This window comes from Mytilus californianus, unplaced genomic scaffold (assembly GCF_021869535.1).
Source record: "Mytilus californianus isolate M0D057914Y unplaced genomic scaffold, xbMytCali1.0.p SCAF_13, whole genome shotgun sequence".
Classification (NCBI taxonomy): domain Eukaryota; kingdom Metazoa; phylum Mollusca; class Bivalvia; order Mytilida; family Mytilidae; genus Mytilus; species Mytilus californianus.
In genome coordinates this window covers 5,249,150-5,268,826 of record NW_026262615.1, presented here as the reverse complement: position 1 = coordinate 5,268,826, position 19,677 = coordinate 5,249,150, and the positions used below count along the sequence as shown (strand labels likewise).

General features: G+C 32.1%; 1 protein-coding gene across 7 annotated transcripts in view; it reads left to right on the top strand.

Annotated features, from left to right (window-relative positions):
- The first annotated feature begins 15,781 nt into the window (after positions 1 to 15,781).
- The window catches only part of LOC127723032 (MAM and LDL-receptor class A domain-containing protein 2-like), a 77,945-nt gene continuing 74,049 nt past the window's right edge, over positions 15,782 to 19,677 (top strand). For all 7 annotated transcript variants that reach the window (XM_052229448.1, XM_052229449.1, XM_052229450.1 and 4 more), the window contains exon 1: positions 15,782 to 16,049. In XM_052229448.1, coding sequence (XP_052085408.1) covers positions 15,968 to 16,049 — 82 coding nt within the window. In that variant the 5' untranslated portion in view covers positions 15,782 to 15,967. The remainder of the gene's footprint in view (positions 16,050 to 19,677) is intronic.

Sequence of the window (19,677 nt, the reverse complement as noted above, 5' to 3'; positions counted from 1 at the left end):
GATAAGTAATACACGAGTTTAAGAAAAATAGGGCTTTCTTTTTACCTGTAAAACACACATGTACTGAGGTAATTAAACCTTATTAAAGTGCTTCTTGTATGCCATGTCTTTAATTTTGACAAAAATTATTTAAATTTAGTTGAAATAAATTTTTACTGTAACTTTGGAACACATTTCCTTTTTTAAAAGTTTGTCACAGGATTACTATGGAAGTTCTATTATCAAGATTATATTAAATTCTTGGTTTAACAAAACAAAGGTGTCATTTTTAAAATTTATTAAGTTGCTTTATATGCTATTTTATATATATTTTAATAAAAAAATGTTCACTGCATTATTAATAAAACTCAACTGACACCATAAATCTATACGAGGCTTATGTTAATGGTGAAAATTGTCGAGTAACCATAAAATATATCTGAAACATTCAAAACATTTTGAATAACATTGAAAATATAAGTCACAATTCAGTTTTGCGATTATTTGATCAGCTTGTTTTATTTTTATTTTAAAGGTGATATATATGTATGTATATAAGTGTTGATGAATATGGTGATGAAGTTATATATGTTTATGTGAAATTTTGGTTTCAATGCTATATTGAATACATTTTTAATTTCAAATTGTTGTTCTAGCCAGGGGAAATAGCTGTTGTTAAAAACAGTTCCTAAATTGATGAAATACAATAGATAGATACAAAAAATAGGTCTAGGTTGGTTAAGACTTGGTCGAGTATGGTTCAGACTAGGTCGAGTATGGTTCAGACTAGGTCGAGTATGGTTCAGACTAGGTCGAGCATGGTTCAGATTAGGTCGAGCATGGTTCAGACGCGTATAAAATGGTTAAGTACTGGTCGAGTAAGGGTCGAGTACAAGTTCAGACTATTAAGTATGGTTCAGACTACAGTCGAGTATTATCAAGTAAATTTCAGACCAATTCAGACTGGTCGAGTAAAAATCAGTACAGTCGAGTACAGATATAGGCCATTTCAGACTTTTACTGGTTTGTAGTGATAGCATGCAAGATATTATTTATAAAGCCAGTTATTATAAATGGCATATAAAAAAATATTTTACTTATTTGACGATTTCCCTTTCCATTCTTGTCAAAAAAAAATCTGACAGAGTCTAAAATTGAAATATCAATATATATATATCAATATTTGCATTAATATTTTTATTTCCTTTGGAAAATAACATAGAAATTTTACAGTAAGATTGAAAATGAAAAGAGAAGAAAATATTGAAAAAAGTATGGTCAGAAAGAATATCAGACTAGCTATAAATATAATGGCTGGATCACAACATCGACGATGCTTTGATTTCCATTATAATTGAAAATATAATTGTTAAAACTCTTGACTATAAAATTATGTAATTATCTAAATGCAGCATGGAAAATGAGATGTCAAATTATTACTTAACATTGTATCATTTGTGTTGTTTTCTGCTGTTTATCATCGTGTCATATATGTAATATATGTTTTGATTGCCATAGCATGTAAATGCTTTTTGCAAATAAACTCATTCATTAGTTCATATTCAATTATTTAAATTTACAAGGTAAGAGTCATATGTGCGTATATAAATTTAAGTTTATGTCTATTTCTTAATTGTAAAAATCGTTTATCTAATTACTATTTTACCATGAATAATACAGAAAATATGTTTGATCTGTTATTTACTAGGTAATATGTATTGCAGTAAGACATTGTTCAATGTCTACAATCGTTGAAATAGTTCAAATTGACATTGGTATCTAATTTATATTGACGACATATTATACAATCAGTGATATATCATATAAGGACACACTAATATTTTATGAAATAACTAGTTATTTACATATGTTATATTGCTATTCAAATTTGTTTTATTTATAATATTACTATTAATAAACATCAGAAGCTTAGATCATATTACTGTTATTCCTAATAGGAATCCATCTACTACAATAACATAAGAAAATTTGTTGGAAATGTTTTAATCAATTTTTTTCCATCAAACCTGATTGATTATATTTAATTAATTATATTTCTTTGTAAAATATTGAATTTTAAGTTTAGGACTGTTAGTTCATCTGTTAGGCATGTATAAACTTTTTTTTTATAATTATGAATAAATATTTTAAAAATTTATTTGTTTATTGTTTGTGCTGCAAATGTATGCAAATGTAAAGAAGATAACTTTACATAACAAGTTATGAAAAGGGCTACATCATTTACAGATATCTTTTTCATCTATTCTTTCAGAACTTTGATTTAATCAAAAGTTTATCAATGATATGCTGTTTTTATAGACGAGTAAAATTAACTATAAAATTTTATTTTTAATGCATCCACCTAACATACGGCTAAATCATATATCATTCGAAAGCACAACATCTGTACTATCTTTTTTGCCCGGTCGTCAGCAATTCGTATGGTGCAGTTTCCATCATGTCACAACGAAAGGTCAAGGACAGACAACTTCTAATTTTACAAGATGTCGGTGTTTATGCATATTCTGTCTTCTGAATAATAATATTTTGTATGGAAATATGGAATTCTGTTAGAACAGATGTTAATAGTTATACTTATCAAGAGCACTTTGGAATATTAATGTCGGATTTTTAATAAATAGCGCCGTTTTCCAGATATTTCATTGAAAATGACAAAAATGCATGAAAACCAAAATTTTTGTCTGTGATTCAACTGTTTTTCACCATAAAATCAAATAACATACTTTATTTAGTGCTAAGGATGTTTTTGACATAATTAGATTACTGCAATTACGCTTCTTTTTAATAAAACAGGAAAGTTTTGGAACGAAACTTTGATACTTCAATATTTCAATATTTATATGTTTCCTTGGTTGTTTATACTGCATCTTGCATTGACTTAGGAAGTGAAAATTACTATAAGCTAGCCACCGAAATGTTCTGTATGCCTGGTCAAGGTATTTAATCTTATCAAACTACGTAATTCTTTTAAATAAATTGAGACTTTCGCAATTATATTTACTTACATTAATTTTTAGATGGAAATTCTAGCAATTCGCAATAACAACACATACACTCCCTGAATAGTTTGAATATACATAAATTATAATATAAAGATGATTGATGAATTGTTGTTGTTTGACGCAATTTTCGGTTCAGCACTTTTAGCTACTAAAGTATTTAGCGGCGATCATGTTTTATTTTAATGTCCTGTACCAAGTCAGGAAAATGGCCATTGTTATATTATAGTTCGTTTCTGTGTGTGTTACATTTTAATGTTGTGTTTTTCTTGTATCATTATTCTCCTCTTAAATTTGATGCGTTTCCCTCAGTTTTAGTTTGTAACCCGGATTTGTTTTTATCTCTATCGATTTATGAGTTTCGAACAGCGGTATACTACTGTTGCCTTTATTTATTTGTTTAGGCCCACGAAGTGCCCAAGGAACCACCGACCATCGGCAGGAAAACTGGCAATCCCCATCAACAAAACATAAGTTATAGTTATTAGTATCAAGGACGAAATTACTGTGTATGTGTCACAGAAAAAATCTACCAATCAGCATCAATAACCTTTTGTAAAAGTAGGCAATCTCTTACAAAACAAAGCAATTTTGATATTGATGTTTACTTCAGCTAATATTACAAGTAATGTTGTGTAATAGAAACAGAAATGTAAATGCATTTGAACCACTTTTGTTTCAAATTTAATTGGCCATGATTTTGCATTAAAATGTCGAATTAGATGTGCCACACAATATTTTAAGGCATTTAGAAAAAATAGCACTATTCTAGTAGATCATCTGTTAAGCATTTGTTGGACATTGGCATATTAACCTAAAGATAGAACATGTACATTAAGAATAAATATGGTTAAGATGAAGTTATTTTATTCTAAAATATCAATACAATTGTGAGAAATGATAATTGTGGTTGAATTTATCCAGTTGCAGTTGTTATCTAATAATTCGTTTCTATGTATGTTGCATTGTCGTTTTTTTGTTGTTTTTATTGTCGCACTTCAGTGTTTCTGTTGTTTTTTTGTTTTCCTCTTATTGTTGATGTGTGTTTCCCTCGGTTATAGTTTGAAACCCGGATTTGTTTTCTCTCAATCGATTGATGACTTTTAAACAGCGGTATACTACTGTTGCCTTTATTTATCCAGTTTTTAATTGGTTTTATGTCATCTAATCTTAAATTATGTTTGTGGACATCTATTGTGTACTGAGCCCTCTGTTGTTGATCTGACAGAGACTTTTGGTGCTTTTCTCACTTTATTTTCACATTTTTCCGTTCGGGTTTCTATTGGTGCGAAGATCTCACAACAATAATAGGTGATTCATACGTTCATGAAGAAAACCGTACAAAATGTCATGTATAAGTGTTAAAAACATGGGTTAAAACAATCTGACTAAAATTCAGATCGTTCACGACTCGCCTGCTCATTTATTGTATGAGAATAACGATATTAGACATCCATTTTAATAAGATTGGGTTTAACTTCATGAGATTGCTTGAAATCATGTATGTTCTGGTAATATTTAAGAGATAACTATTTTCAACTCTATTTGAATATGTCTATCATGAAACAAATTCCTTCACGTATAACCTCCATATATGCATTTTGAACTTCCTTAATTCTACCAAGCAATGTTGGAGGAATATTGCTCATTACAATGTTTTGTTATCCAATCGTTTGATGTGTTTCAGTTTTTGGTTTTGTCATTCGATAAGAGACTTTCCGTTTTGAATTTTCACTTGGAGTTTGGTCATTTTTGTTGTTTTACTTTTTTATATTTTGCATCAATATCTGAGTTTTAAGTTATGTTGTCTTTGTTTCGCTCAGCTTTGAACCTTATGGTTTTTATTTTTCTTTGGTTGAAAGAAGGAATACAATGACAAGGAGACAGTCGCAAACTATAGTCAAAGAAAAACAGATGACAGCATGACAAAGGCGAAAAAGTAGGATAGACACACAAAACTTCTTAAAACACTATACCGAAAAGTGCGAACACTACATAAACCAGTATGGTGATTACAGTTGCTCAGGAAGGGTATTTGATTTCAATTAATCTGAATAATTAATTTTCAGTAAAATTTAATAAAATAACTAGTAAAGTATATAATAATAGTCTAACATTAAAAGGAATTCGCCGGATTTTAATTTTGAAAAGCGCATGGTACAAACAGTTTGCATTCGAACATTGAACGATAATAAACTTAGTTACATGTCTTTCCACATCGGAAAACTATTTTTTTTACCAAATATACATTTTTTGTTCCTTAAAGTTCTTCCATTACCCTTTCTTTTAAATATGGTTGATCATTATCTGCCGATATTGGCAATATTATCCAGCCAATAAAAACAAAATGATCCCCATTTACAGATGGTGTTTTGAAGGGCAACTGCAAAAGCGTTATTAGAAGGCTGCATTTTGACCTATATCATATTAGTTACAGTTTAAAATGATGAAAAAAATTCCCTCGGCCTATAAACGATAAATCTTTTGTATTTTTGACATACAAATATTCAAACTTCAGAAAATATTTAGATTTTATTGCAATTTTATGATTTTTGGAAGTTTTTTTTTATAAATGCAATTTTCTGTAAATAAAGCGCAATCAACAATTAAGTTTGCATTTGATTTGGAATTATGGTAATTTGTTTTATAAGGTTTAGATCATTTTTAGAAAAACAAATCCATACAAGTACCAGAAAATGGCATTTTGTATAATTGTGACAAAATTTAGGAATGTTCAATTTTAACCTTTGACCTTGATTTGACAAAAATTGCACCGTACGAATTATTGACGACCGGGCAAATCAGAAAGTACAGATAATAAGCTTTCGAATGATATATTATATAGCCGTATGTTAGGTGAGTGCATTAAAGTCGTTAACTTGTCGTCTTTTTGAAAAATGTCACTCGCCTATTAATTACAAACTGGCAGATCGCTCCAAATATTCCTAAAATGGTGGTTAATATACATGTATTTACCAAAATTAAAATACTGCATGTCATAATATTCTTAAGAACATGGACAGGACTCCATACTTGAAAATAAAAGTCAATGACGTCATGAATCAGTGCATCAAATTCATGTATTACGCGTTCATCGCACCAATTTATCAATGAAATGCATGCAACTTCATTCATACAACCAAACGACTATTTCTTTTTACTTTATATTCTCAACCAAAACAAAACTACAGTTGAGCAGACATGTAAATCAAATCTTCATTTTTTTTTCAAAATTTCAACCCCAAAAAATTTGTCAGTCCCTTTTTTTTATACCCATCGATGTCAACATAATCATGTTTTTGTGTCAATGATGAAGTTAATTTTTATCTGTAAAGCAAAGAACTCAGTATAATTATATGGCTTCACTTGACAGGTGTCAAACCTACTATTATTCAACTTCATCAAAAATTACCTTGACCAAAAATTTTAACCTGAAGCGGTACAAAAAAATGAAAGGATGCACAGACCGAAAAACATAATGCCCCTAAGTGGGGCATGAAAACAAAAATGCCAATATTCTATATGTATGACATGATATCAAATGAAACTACATTGTACCAGGTGCAAAAAGTCAGCTACAGATTAGCATAATACCATGCACATTGAAGAATATATACCCATCGAATTGGTGTATGAACGTCAAATAGGGTTTATACCCATCGAATAACTCCGTCTCATTGGTGTATGAACGTAAAATAGGGTTTATACCCATTGAATAACTCTGTCTTATTGGTGTATGAACGTTATATAGGGTATATACCCATCGAATAACTCTATCTCACTTTATCTCATTGGTGTATGAATGTTATATAGGGTTTATACCCATCGAATAACTCTGTCTCACTTTATCTCATTGGTGTATGAACGTTATATAGGGTATATACCCATTGAATAACTCTGTCTCATTGGTGTATGAACGTTATATAGGGTATATACCCATCGAATAACTCTGTCTCACTTTATCTCATTGGTGTATGAATGTTATATAGGGTTTATACCCATCGAATAACTCTGTCTCACTTTATCTCATTGGTGTATGAACGTTATATAGGGTATATACCCATCGAATAACTCTGTCTTATTGGTGTATGAACGTAAAATAGGGTTTATACCCATTGAATAACTCTGTCTCATTGGTGTATGAACGTAAAATAGGGTTTATACCCATTGAATAACTCTGTCTCATTGGTGTATGAACGTTATATAGGGTATATACCCATCGAATAACTCCGTCTCACTTTATCTCATTGGTGTATGAATGTTATATAGGGTTTGTACCCATCGAATAACTCTATCTCACTTTATCTCATTGGTGTATGAACGTTATATAGGGTTTATACCCATCGAATAACTCTGTCTCATTGGTGTATGAACGTTATATATAAACTCGAAGGCAAATATAATACAAGCCCAAACGAAAAAATATAAACAAGTCAGAATTGAAAACAACGTTCAAACCTATGACTCATTTTCCCTACCATCACTCATTTTCCTGACATCATTTGTTTCCAGTTACTCCGGCTTCCTTACTTGACTCTTACAGTTTTAAGGATTCTTTTGGAATTTTTGGAATTTTACTAGTTTAAATACCAGGGTTCTTTTCATTTGGTAGGGATATACAAGTACGCATCCACGTCCAACTTTTAACCTTAGCCCAAATTTACTATTATTTTTTCTTTTCATTATAAAACTGCTATTTATTTGGAATGATAAATACGCAGCCTCTGTTTGTCATATTTTACCAGCTTATATCGATCAGTGCTGTTCTTTTGGGAATGTATTTACATGCAGTTGTTGTAACATCTTAACTGACGTCATTTTGGAATTTAAAGTTGTGCCAGTTCATATCTATAATTACTATTTTCATTTTAGGCATGTCTTTGAGTCGTTTTTTGGAAATTCAAAAAATTTATTAGCGTCTCTACATATGATGTTCGGGTGAAACTGTTTCACTTTTTTATTGTATAGAATTCAAGATTGCTATAGTTTAATAATCAGAATAGATTTATCTGATTCATTTTACATCGTGCTCATATTGATGAAGGATATCTGTTATCCGAAATATTTATAGTTACATTTGTTCGTTTATTGTCATTTTTTGGTGATGTTGTACCCTTTTAGACTGGTTATATATTATATTTTGTAGTGTACTGTATCATATTTATATGATCCATTGCCCCGTAAGATTTATCGTTGGCTATTATTCAGTCATTTTATATATGTATAAGTATATGTCTGAAACAGTGACAACTCTACAACAGATTTATCCATCGGATCACCAGGAATCGAAACGATATTTGGAAAGCCATATAATATACCTCAATTTAGGATAGACTCTTGAATTTTGAGGAGTCAAAATAGGATGAACGGATCATATAAACCCGAAGGCAAATATAATACAAGCCCAAACGAGAAAATATAAACAAATCTAAATTGAAAACAACGTTCAAACCTATGATTGCGTTATATATATGATCACGTATAAAAATTGCGGTTTTTATCCAACGCAATCATAGGTTTAAACCTTGTTTTCAATTTAGACTTGTTTATATTCTTTCGTTTTGGCTTGTATTATATTTTCCTTCGGGTTTATATAATCCGTTCATCCTATTTCGACTCTTCAAAATTCAAGGGTCAATCCTAAATTTAGGTAAATTATATGGCCTTCCAAATATCGTTTCGATTCCTAACATCACTGAAGAGACATTAATTGTCGAAATCCGGATATGGTGTACCAATTTTTGCACCTTATGTATGCGGTATACCATCTTTTCCGCAAAATTGTTGTTTTCTGTTTGGTATTGAATTAATAATTAAGATCCATTTTGTTAATTCTGGTGATCCGTTTATTTGGCAATCACCATGGCAGTCAGTAGGTTTTAGAAATATGTTGTTCGATCTGCTAGGCAAATGCGTTTTGTTAAAATATACTTTTTCACTTTTTTGGTCTTTAGGAAAATGTTGTTGTGTTGTATTTCGACCACGTCTACCAAGAAATTTGTTTTGCATGGACACGTATAAAAATAGCGGTTTTTATCCAACGCAATCAGAGGTTTGAACGTTGTTTTCAATTAAGACTTGTAAATATAAATATAACAAGTCTAAAAGGGTACATCATCACCAAAACATAATAATAATAAAATGAAAATGTTAAATATTTCGGATAACAGATATCCTTCATCAGTATGATCACGATGTTAAAGAAATCATATCAATCTAGTCTGATTATAAAACTATAACAATCTTGAAATTTATACAATAATACAGTCAAGATTGAACATCATACAGACGCTTGTACAATTCTAAATTTTTTTAAACATGACGTAGGTTATGTAGCTATTTACATCAGACACCTCAAAGATATGCTTCAAATAAAAATAGTAATGTGCGATATGAACTGGTACAACTCTAAAATTTCAAAGGTGACGACAGTTAAGATGTTACAACAACGATTGCGCGGAAATACATTCCCAATAAACAGCACTGACCGATCCAAGCAAGTATAATATTTCAAATTTGACAACGGTAGAGTGATTAAAAGAGAGGCTGCGTATTTAAACATCCCAAATAGATAGCAGTTTGATAATGATTAAAAAATAATAATAAATTTTGACTAAGGTTAAATAATTGAACTTGACTGCGTACTTATACATCCCTCCCAAATGAATAGAAACCTGTAATTTAAAGTGGTATAATTAAAAAATTCCTTAAAACTGCAAGAGTTCAATACGGAAGCCTGAGTTACTGGAAACAAGTGATGCTAGGAAAATGAGTGACTCATTCCATGTTTTTTTCATTTATGCCCTCTGGTGAAACTGTCCTTAGCTTTCTTATCCAAAACCTTTCCCGAGTCTGTCGGCCTTTGACCAACCCTCGTTGTGGTCTATGATTGTGATGGTAAGGTTTTTGAGATCAGCTTGGGCGTGCCGAGGTGATCTCAAATGACGACTTATGGGGAGGTCGGGTTTGCGGGTGTAGTCACTTCGATGGCCATTCATGCGTTTGTTGAATGGCTGCTCTGTCTCGCCAACGTACTGAATGCCGCATCGACATTGAAGAATGTATACAGCATTCTGGGTTTTGCAAGTTACATTGCAAAATATAGTAAACACAGACCCAGTGGAATGGCAAGTAAATGTTTTGAGTATTCAGTATTTGTTGGCAAGTCAGAAATCAGAATTCTGCACTTTAAAAAGAAGAGTTCATGGATTCCAAAACCAAGCAAATCTGCTACACTGGAAGATGTTATCGACAAAATCAAATCGGATGTTGTTCATCTAGCTAGCAACAAGTACTCGTCGTTTTATAACACCTCTTCTGACGAGAAAAAAGCCATACAATCGCTGAGAAATCGAGATGATATTGTGATAAAACCAGCAGACAATCGAAGTGCCGTTGTGATAATGGACAAAGCTAACTACATCGCAGAAGCAGAGCGTCAGCTCTCTGATGAGAGATTTTATAAGAAGCTTGACTATGACCCTACTTCCGAGTTTAGTTCCAAAATTATTACTGCGTTACAAACCATGCACAATGACGGTCACATAGATGAGGATACAATCGTATATTTAAAACCAGAGAACGCCAAGCCTGGTCGATTGTATCTTCTTCCCAAAATACACAAGGTTAACAACCCTGGCAGACCCATTGTATCCGCAAAGTGCCACCCGACTGAGAAAATCTCGGAATTCGTAGACTTTCATTTAAAATCTCATGTAGAAAATCTTCCTTCTCACATTCAAGACACTACAGAGTACCTTCGTAAAATGGAATCCATGAACCCTCTTCCTCCGGAAACTCTCCTTGTCACTTAACCAACATACCTCATGATGACGGAATACACCAGCCCAGTAGTCAGCACTTCGGTGTTGACATGCATATCAATTATATGGTCATTTTTATTAATTTCCTGTTTATAAAAATATGAATTTTTCGAAATATTAAGGATTTTCTTATCCCATGCATAGATAACCTTAGACGTATTTGGTACAACTTTTTGGACTTTTGGGTCCTTAATGCTCTTCAACTTGTACTTGTTTGGCTTTATAACTATTTTGATCTGAGCGTCACTGATGAGTCTTGTATAGACGAAACGCGCGTCTGGCGTATTAAATTATAAGCATGGTACCTTTGATAACTATTAGACACAACTACAGCTATAAAAGAGGGACGAAAGATACCAGAGGGACAGTCAAACTCATAGATTGAAAACAAACTGACAACGCCATGGCCAAAAATAAAAGACAAACAGACAAATAATAGTACAGATGCTACAACATAGAAAACTAAAGACTAAGCAACACGAACCCCACCAAAAACTCGGGGTGATCTCAGGTGTTCCGGAAGGGTAAGCAGATCCTGCTCCACATGTGGCACCCGTCGTGTTGCATATGTTATTACAAATCCTGTAAATAGTCTAATTCGGTAGATCACATTCGTGAAAAGGGAAGGGTATTGTAGTTACGACATAAGGAACATATCCGATATCATCTGTGAAACGGTTATTCCATAACGGTCAACCAACTCGTGATGGCGTCCGTAAAATTTACGAAGGGATGATTTTAACTTCACCATTTGGAACTCTTGGTTTAATAGCTTCCTTGTGAGCAGCAATCCTCTATCAAGGAAATCATGATAGGAAATACAAGCCCGGGAATATCGTATCAATTGGGAGATATATACTCCGTATGCAGGCGCTGCTGGAATTTTGCTACATAGAAATGGAAAGTTCACAATTTGGAAGCTGAAATCATCTCTTTTGTCGTAAAGTTTTGTTTTCAACCAACCCTCATTGTCAATTTACAGATGTAAGTCAAGATATGAGGCAGACTTAACTGTATCTGTAGTATCCTTTATCTCTAGCTCGATGGGATAGATTCGTTCAACATAGGCACCAAGTTTTGTATTATTTAGTGAGAGAACATCATCTTTATAGCGGAACGTAAAGTTAAAGGATATTGCTACCTTCGTATCTTTCTTCCTAAGAAGTTCCTGTATGAAGTCAGCCTCATAATAATAAAGAAACAAGTCGGCAAGAAGAGGGGCACAATTGGTTCCCATTGGAATTCCGACAGTTTGTTGAAAAACACGTCCTCCAAACGTAACAAATATGTTGTCAATCAAGAAATCAAGCATCTTGATAATGTCAGTTTCAGAGAATTTTTCGTTTGAATCAGAGTGATTCTTTACAAAGTAGGATTTATTCCTTTCAAAGACAAGATACTTGTATCTACGTTCGCCATTCTTTTTAATGAAGCAAAGTAATACCAACTCTTTCAATTTTTCTTTTAGTTTGGAATGGGGAATATAGTGTCATATCAACAGACCTCTACTATAAACCTACAGATAAACATTAGTACCTTTCTCCCTAAAGCTGTCACCCCAAACACTGTACAAAAAGTATTCCGTACAGTCAAGCTCTCAGTGTAAAGCGGATTTGCCCCTCTTAGGAGGCTGTCACTAAACGGTTACAGGAACTTCGCGGATTTTTGACCAAACGAGGTTATAAGAAATGGAACATAGATAAGGGGTTTGCGCGTGCTTACAATAATATCTGCAATGACCTATTACAGTACAAACAGAAGAGTCACAGCAAAATAGTTCCGTTTGTTTTAACATACAATCCCGCCTTTACTAACCTTTCACGTTTGATTTGTGCCAAGCACCCAGAATTATCCAAGATCTTTCCCGAACCTCCTGTCTTAGCTTTTCGGAGACCAGCAAGTCTGAATGACTTATTTATGAGAGCTGACGTCTCCTCTAATAAAAGCGGTTCAACTGCAGGATGGTGCAAGTCGTGTGGTAACAGACGAAGTCTGACTTGCCAACAAATACTGAATACTCAAACATTTACTTGCCACTCCACTGGTCTGTGTACACTATATTTTGCAATGTAACTTGCAAAACCCAGAATGTTGTATACCTTCTTCAGTGTCGATGTGGCATGCAGTACGTTTGCGAGACAGAGCAGCCATTCAACAAACGCATGAATGGCCATCGAAGTGACTACACCTGCAAGCCCGACCTCCCCGTAAGTCGTCATTTGAGATCACATGGGCACGCCCATGCTGATCTCAAAAACCTTACCATCACAATCATAGACCTCAACGAGGGTTGGTCAAGGGCCGACAGATTCGCTCGGGAAAGGTTTTGGATAAGAAAGCTAAGGTCAGTTTCATCAGAGGGCATAAATGAAAAAAACATCTCGTCCTTTTTCTAAAAAAGTTTCCGTACCAAGACCTTGTTGATAAATATTACGACGCTGTTTATTATCTTAATAACGTGTTAAAGTGTTTTTTTATTTGTCTTTATTAATACTACTTTTACTGTTTGGTCTATTTTTGGTGATATACATTTGACGTGGGTCTGTACTTATGCATCCCGTCATTGTGTTGTTTGTATTATTTTTCATTTTTACTTATCGGCTTTGTCCGTGTGACTTTATATGTTTCTTTGATACATATGACGTGTCTCTGTACTTTAAACATCCCGCCATTGTGTTATTGTTCTATTATACTTTTTGCATACTTTGAACTACAAAATTATTTTATATCTCTACCTGTGTGACATTTACATTCTGACGTCAAACACGCGATTCTACGCCAGAGTTAATGTTAAAATTACGATTCGGTCCCAGTGCTTAAAAATCCCTTTATTCTTTATTGGTTGATTTGGCATACATAAATAAAATACAAAAATAAGTAAGCAATGAACAAGGTTGCTAATTGTGATATATGTTTTTTTGTGCTTCTTTGTTAAATATTTGTTTGTTTTTGTTGTGATTAAGATTGTGACACGGTGTTGACTGCTGTACCCCTATTTTGACATTTATACCTTTCTTGTCTGTTTGTTTTATTCACGCATCGTTGTCAATATAATGTAATTTGATACCGTTGTCAAATTTGAAATATTATACTAGCCTGGATCGGTCAGTGCTGTTTATTGGGAATGTATTTCCACGCAATCGTTGTTGTAACATCTTAACTGTCGTCACCTTTGAAATTTTAGAGTTGTACCAGTTCAAATCGCACATTACTATTTTTATTTGAAGCATATCTTTGATGTCTCTGTTGTAAATAGCTAAACCTACGTCATGTTTAAAATTTTTAGAATTGTACAAGCGTCTCTATGATGTTCAGTCTTGACTGCTTTATTGTATAAATTTCAAGATTGTTATAGTTTTATAATCAGACTAGATTGATATGATTCATTTTGCATCGTGATCATACTGATGAAGGATATCTGTTATCCGAAATATATTTAACATTTGTTCATTTTATTATTATTATTTTTTGGTGATGTTGTACCCTTTTAGACTTGTTATACAATATATTTTGTAGCATACTGTATCATATTTATATGATCCATCGCCCCGTAAGATTTGTCGTTGGCTATTATTCATTTTATATATATATATATACGTTTCGATTCCTAACATCACTGAAGAGACATTAATTGTCGAAATCCGGATATGGTGTACAAATTTTTGCACCTCATGTTTGCGGTATACCATCTTTTCCGCAAGTTTATTGTTTTCTGTTTGGTAATAAATTAATGATAAGATCTATTTTGTTACATCTTGTGATCCGTTTATTTGGCAATCGCCAATGGCAGTCAGCAGAGTTTAAGAACATCAGTTGTTCGACCTGCTAGTGAAATGCGTTTTGTTAAAATTTACTTTTTCACTCATTTGGTCTTTTGGAAAATGGTGTTTGTGCTGTATTTAGACCCCTCTACCAAGAAATTTGTTTTTCATGCACGAGTATAAAAATGGCGGTTTTTGTCCAACGCAATCAGAGGTTTGAACGTTTTTTTCAATTTAGACTTGTATATATAGGTTTATATGATCCGTTCATCCTATTTTGACTCTTTCAAAATTCAAGAGTCTGTCCTAAATTATGGTAAATTATATGGCCTTCCAAATACCGTTTCGATTCCTTACATCACTGATGAGACATTAATTGCCGAAATCCGGATATGGTGTACAAAGTTTTGCACCTCATGTTTGCGGTATACCATCTTTTTCGCAAGTTTATTGTTTTCTGTTTGGTAATCAATTAGTGATAAGATCTATTTTGTTACATTTTGTGATCCGTTTATTTGGCAATCGCCAATGGCAGTCAGCAGGGTTTAAGAACATCAGTTGTTCGACCTGCTTGTCAAATGCGTTTTGTTAAAATATACTTTTTCACTCATTTGGTCTTTTGGAAAATGTTGTTTGTGCTGTATTTAGACCCCTCTACCAAGAAATTTGTTTTGCATGCACACGTATAAAAATTGCGGTTTTTATCCAACGTAATTATAAGTTTCAACGTTGTTTTCAATTAAGACTTGTATATATATATATATATATATATATATGTGTGTGTTTGTTTGTGTGTGTGTGTGTGTGTGTGTGTGTGTGTGTGTGTGTGTGTGTGTATGTGTGTGTGAGGGTGTGTTTGTGTGTATGGGTATGTGTGTGTCGAATGTGTTGTTATACATAAAAATTGTGCTTCAAATTCGTAAAGAATGTAATCCATAGAAAGCAACAATTTGTGTTAAACTTTTCAATGAAATCTTCTATTAGTGTTTTAAAATGATTAAATTTGATAATAATCGACATTTATTTTAAAAAATAATTAAAAAAATTACTTAGAGTAATAAAATAAGAAGGTCCGGTTCTATTCAAAAATTTCTTTCTACATTTATTCGACACACTATCTTGAAATACAATACATAGACAACGTACATTAGATTATGTATTTAAATCGCCTACGTCATATTTTTTTTGCAACAAAAACATTCTAAGTTAATGCTAGTATACGGGTGGATGGTTCTGGTTATATAAGCAGGATTTTTAGAAATTTTATAGTGCCTATAACCAGAATAGAGTTGTAGAGAGAATGATATAACCGAAAAACACAAGAAAGAAAAGGCATTTACTATTTGTACAGTTAACAACTTTTCATTTGTCTATAATTTTCAGTATGAAAATAACACTGTTTTATGTTTTTATATTTTGGACTATTTGTTTGATCACATCGCATAAAATTCCATCGCAGTATTTGAGTAAGTAGAAAATTTTTTATTCTAATTTAAATGTCAAAAATGAAATTTGAAAAGAGGTATGATATACTGTGGATTCATTTATTTTCGTGGGTACCAATTTTCGGGGTTTGAGGAAAACTTGTGTATTCGTGGATATTTGATTCCGTTGTTTTGCCAGAGTCTACATACAAGTATATAGATAATTGGCACTTCGTTGAAAATCTAATTCGTGGTTTACCAATACCCACGAAATCTTCGAAAATTGATATCCCAAGAATATTAATGAATCTACAATATACGATATAATGTAAAAATGCAGTGGTTCAAATAAAATAAAATTGAGAATGGAAATAGGGAATGTGTCAAAGAGACAACAATCCTACCAAAGAGCAGAAAACAATAGAATATCACCAATGGGTCTTCAACACAGCGAGAAAATCCCGCACCCGAAGTCGGGCTTTAGCTGGCTCCTAAACAAAAAATGTGTACTAGTTCAATGAAAATGAACTAAAATTAAAAAACATAAAAGACTAACAAATTAAATAAAAGTTTTTTACGCATCCACATCAATTCAATGTATTATCTTTTTGTTTTGTGTGTCCGCGTCCGTGTTATTCGAATTGATCATCTTTTTGTATTGTGTGTCGGCGTCCGTATTATTTAAATGGATAATCTTTTTGTATTGTGTGTCGTCGTCCGTGTTATTTAAACGGATCATCTTTTCGTATGTGTGTCCGCGTCCATGTTAATCAAATGGATCATCTTTTTTCGTATTGTGTGTCGGCATCCGTGTTATTCAAATGGATCATCTTTTCGTATTGTGTGTCCGCGTCCGTGTTATTCAAATGGATCATCTTTTTGTATTGTGTGCCCTCGTCCGTGTTATTTCAAATAAGTTATCTTTTCGTATTATTTATTCACACCATTACAATGGATCTTCATTTTGAACTTGACCGCGTTATTCAGAAAATCACTTATCCGTTCTTTCTCATTTGGGTATTAAGATAAAACGCAATACAAATCTCCCGTCTTTATATTGGATATCTAACACGTCTAAACTGTACAGTTATCTTTTAACAGAACGATATATAGCCAGGTTGCTAAACTGTTAGACAAATAATCAAATAACCTACAGCCATTCTTTTACGAGTAAAAGATGGCTTTTAGAAATATGTTGATCAGATATATTCAACCAGCGGTGTCAATCAGAAGATTCATAAAAAAGGTTTACTGCAAACTCTTAAATCACAATCTTTGCAATTTTGCAGAAACATCAAAACTATTATCCATGCTCAATTGAAAGATCCAATACATCACCTCAATACAGAGAGCTGTTTTTTAAGTTTAGGTTTCTAGAAACACAGGAATTGTTTAAGGTCATAAACATTTTTACTTTGAAAAGAAAACGTTCCGATTAAAAAAAAAAATAATAAAAAAAACCAACAAAATAAAAATAAAAAAAAAAAACAAAAAAAAACCAAATACACTAAAGATGACATCATCAGTATGCCGGACTTTTTGATACTTGTTTAGTTTGTTGGAATACTTTTTTAACATAGAGTCGATATTCCAATGAGTACTAATTGTGCAACTCTACAGATTGAATTGTTTTTACTCATAAGCAGAATTCATATATAACCTCTGGAAACACAAAAAGAAGAAGTCCTGTCACTCAATAGCCCACATGTTAGTGAGTGCGTACATCACATATATCCAAGTGAACTTGATATTACGAATACTACCGAAACTAAAAGGTCTGCTTTATATATTAATCTCTTCCTTTATATTGACACATATGAATTCATTCAAACAAGAATATATGACACTTCTGACGAATTCAATTTTCCAATCGTCAAATTCTCATTTCTCATTAGTAACATACATTATGTCCCATCTCAATCGATACGTTACGCTCGTGCACGTTCACACTATACAGACTTCATAACCAGGTGTATGCTTTTTAAATGTTTATAATATATTTTAAGTAAGATTAAACATAGTATGATGCCTATGTTGATGATTTACAGTATAGAAACAATTTTAAGTCCATGCATAACTGGCCTTGATATTTATTGAAATAATTTTATGTTTTAAGTACTATATGGTTTAATATTTTTAAATTATAGTTAAACATAGTATCCTGCCTATGTTGCTGTTTTTACAGTAAAGAAACAATTTTATATCCATAGCTGACGTATATATTTCTTTAAATAAACGTTTTTAATGTAGTGATATTTTGTTTCTATGTTAAGGATTGCAATAACCCAGACAAAATTACACCGGGCAAGATATGACAGATTTGTTATCAGTTCTAGGTCATGATATTAACAAAAGAGCCAATTTAAAAGCTATTAAACAACAGAGTTCTAAACGTATTCATTGTTTTAAACGAAATTTACAAATTTGTTCTACTGAAAAATTGATTTAAACAGGATTACATTGGTAGAATGGTTTGCGATATTTTCATTGAACATACTTAAATAATTTAGGTATAAAATTCTATTTGTTTTGCATTTGTAATGATCTATTTCTAATAATGTTTTCTTTTATCATACTATATTGCTTGTTTTCATAGACAACAGTTTCCGAAATTTGATAAGTGGTGTCGAATTGGGTGGAGCTGATGATATTTTACGATATCTAGACGCAGAAAACCTGATAATCTGTTTACCATGTTATTTCTGGTCTTTTCTCATTCCCATTCATTCATTCAACGAACATATGGTTGAAACAGAAAACTATCCTTATATTAAATTGTACCAACGCGTGTCATCGGATGACCCTTGTATGACGTATTTTATCAGGAGAGAAAAGGATTATGTAACCATAATATTGTACGTAAATATAAAATTTAAATGTCCCTTAAAAAATGTAAGATGTAGTTTCTATGACTTGAATAAGTGTATACAACTTTTGAACAAAATAAGAATATCGCTGTGAATGTAAAAAAAAATCGTAAACTTTCACTTTTACTGTTATAACTTGCCATAGTAATTTAAACTTATACATTTAAAATGTAACTAACATGTCACCGCACACCTTTAAAACCATGTTTATTTCTAATCTTGGTATCTATGATGAGTTTTGTTTACCGACAAATCAAGTTAAACGAACTGTTATTTTAATGTATATAATATTAAAGTGAATACTCGGATATCAAGTATAAAGAACAATGATAAAAACCTGATACCAAGTGAATATTTAAATCAAACACCTCATGATTATTAACAGATATATTTAATTCGCATAGAACATGTACTAAATTTGTCAGTTTTGATAGATGATACTTGCCTTTAAATTATCATACTAGCGTTAAACTAAGACAACAGTTGTTATCAAACTGAGTTTGAATTCTGCAATCTAAAAAGAATCAATTCAAATTCCTAATATGTAATAGTTAGAAGCATATGGCATCAGAGATTAGTAGTGGCGAATCGAGACTATTTATTGGTTTTATATTCCTGTAAAAGTTAAGAAAAAAAATAAAAGTTCTAATTGTAAATGATAAATGCCACTCTGTGCATTAAAGGGGCATTAGCTGTCAAGTTCATACCACCAATTTGACTCACATTCTCAGTTGATTTATAACATAATAAAACGTATATCTTAAGTATAAAACGTCTAAAATGAACAATTCACGATGCATGGA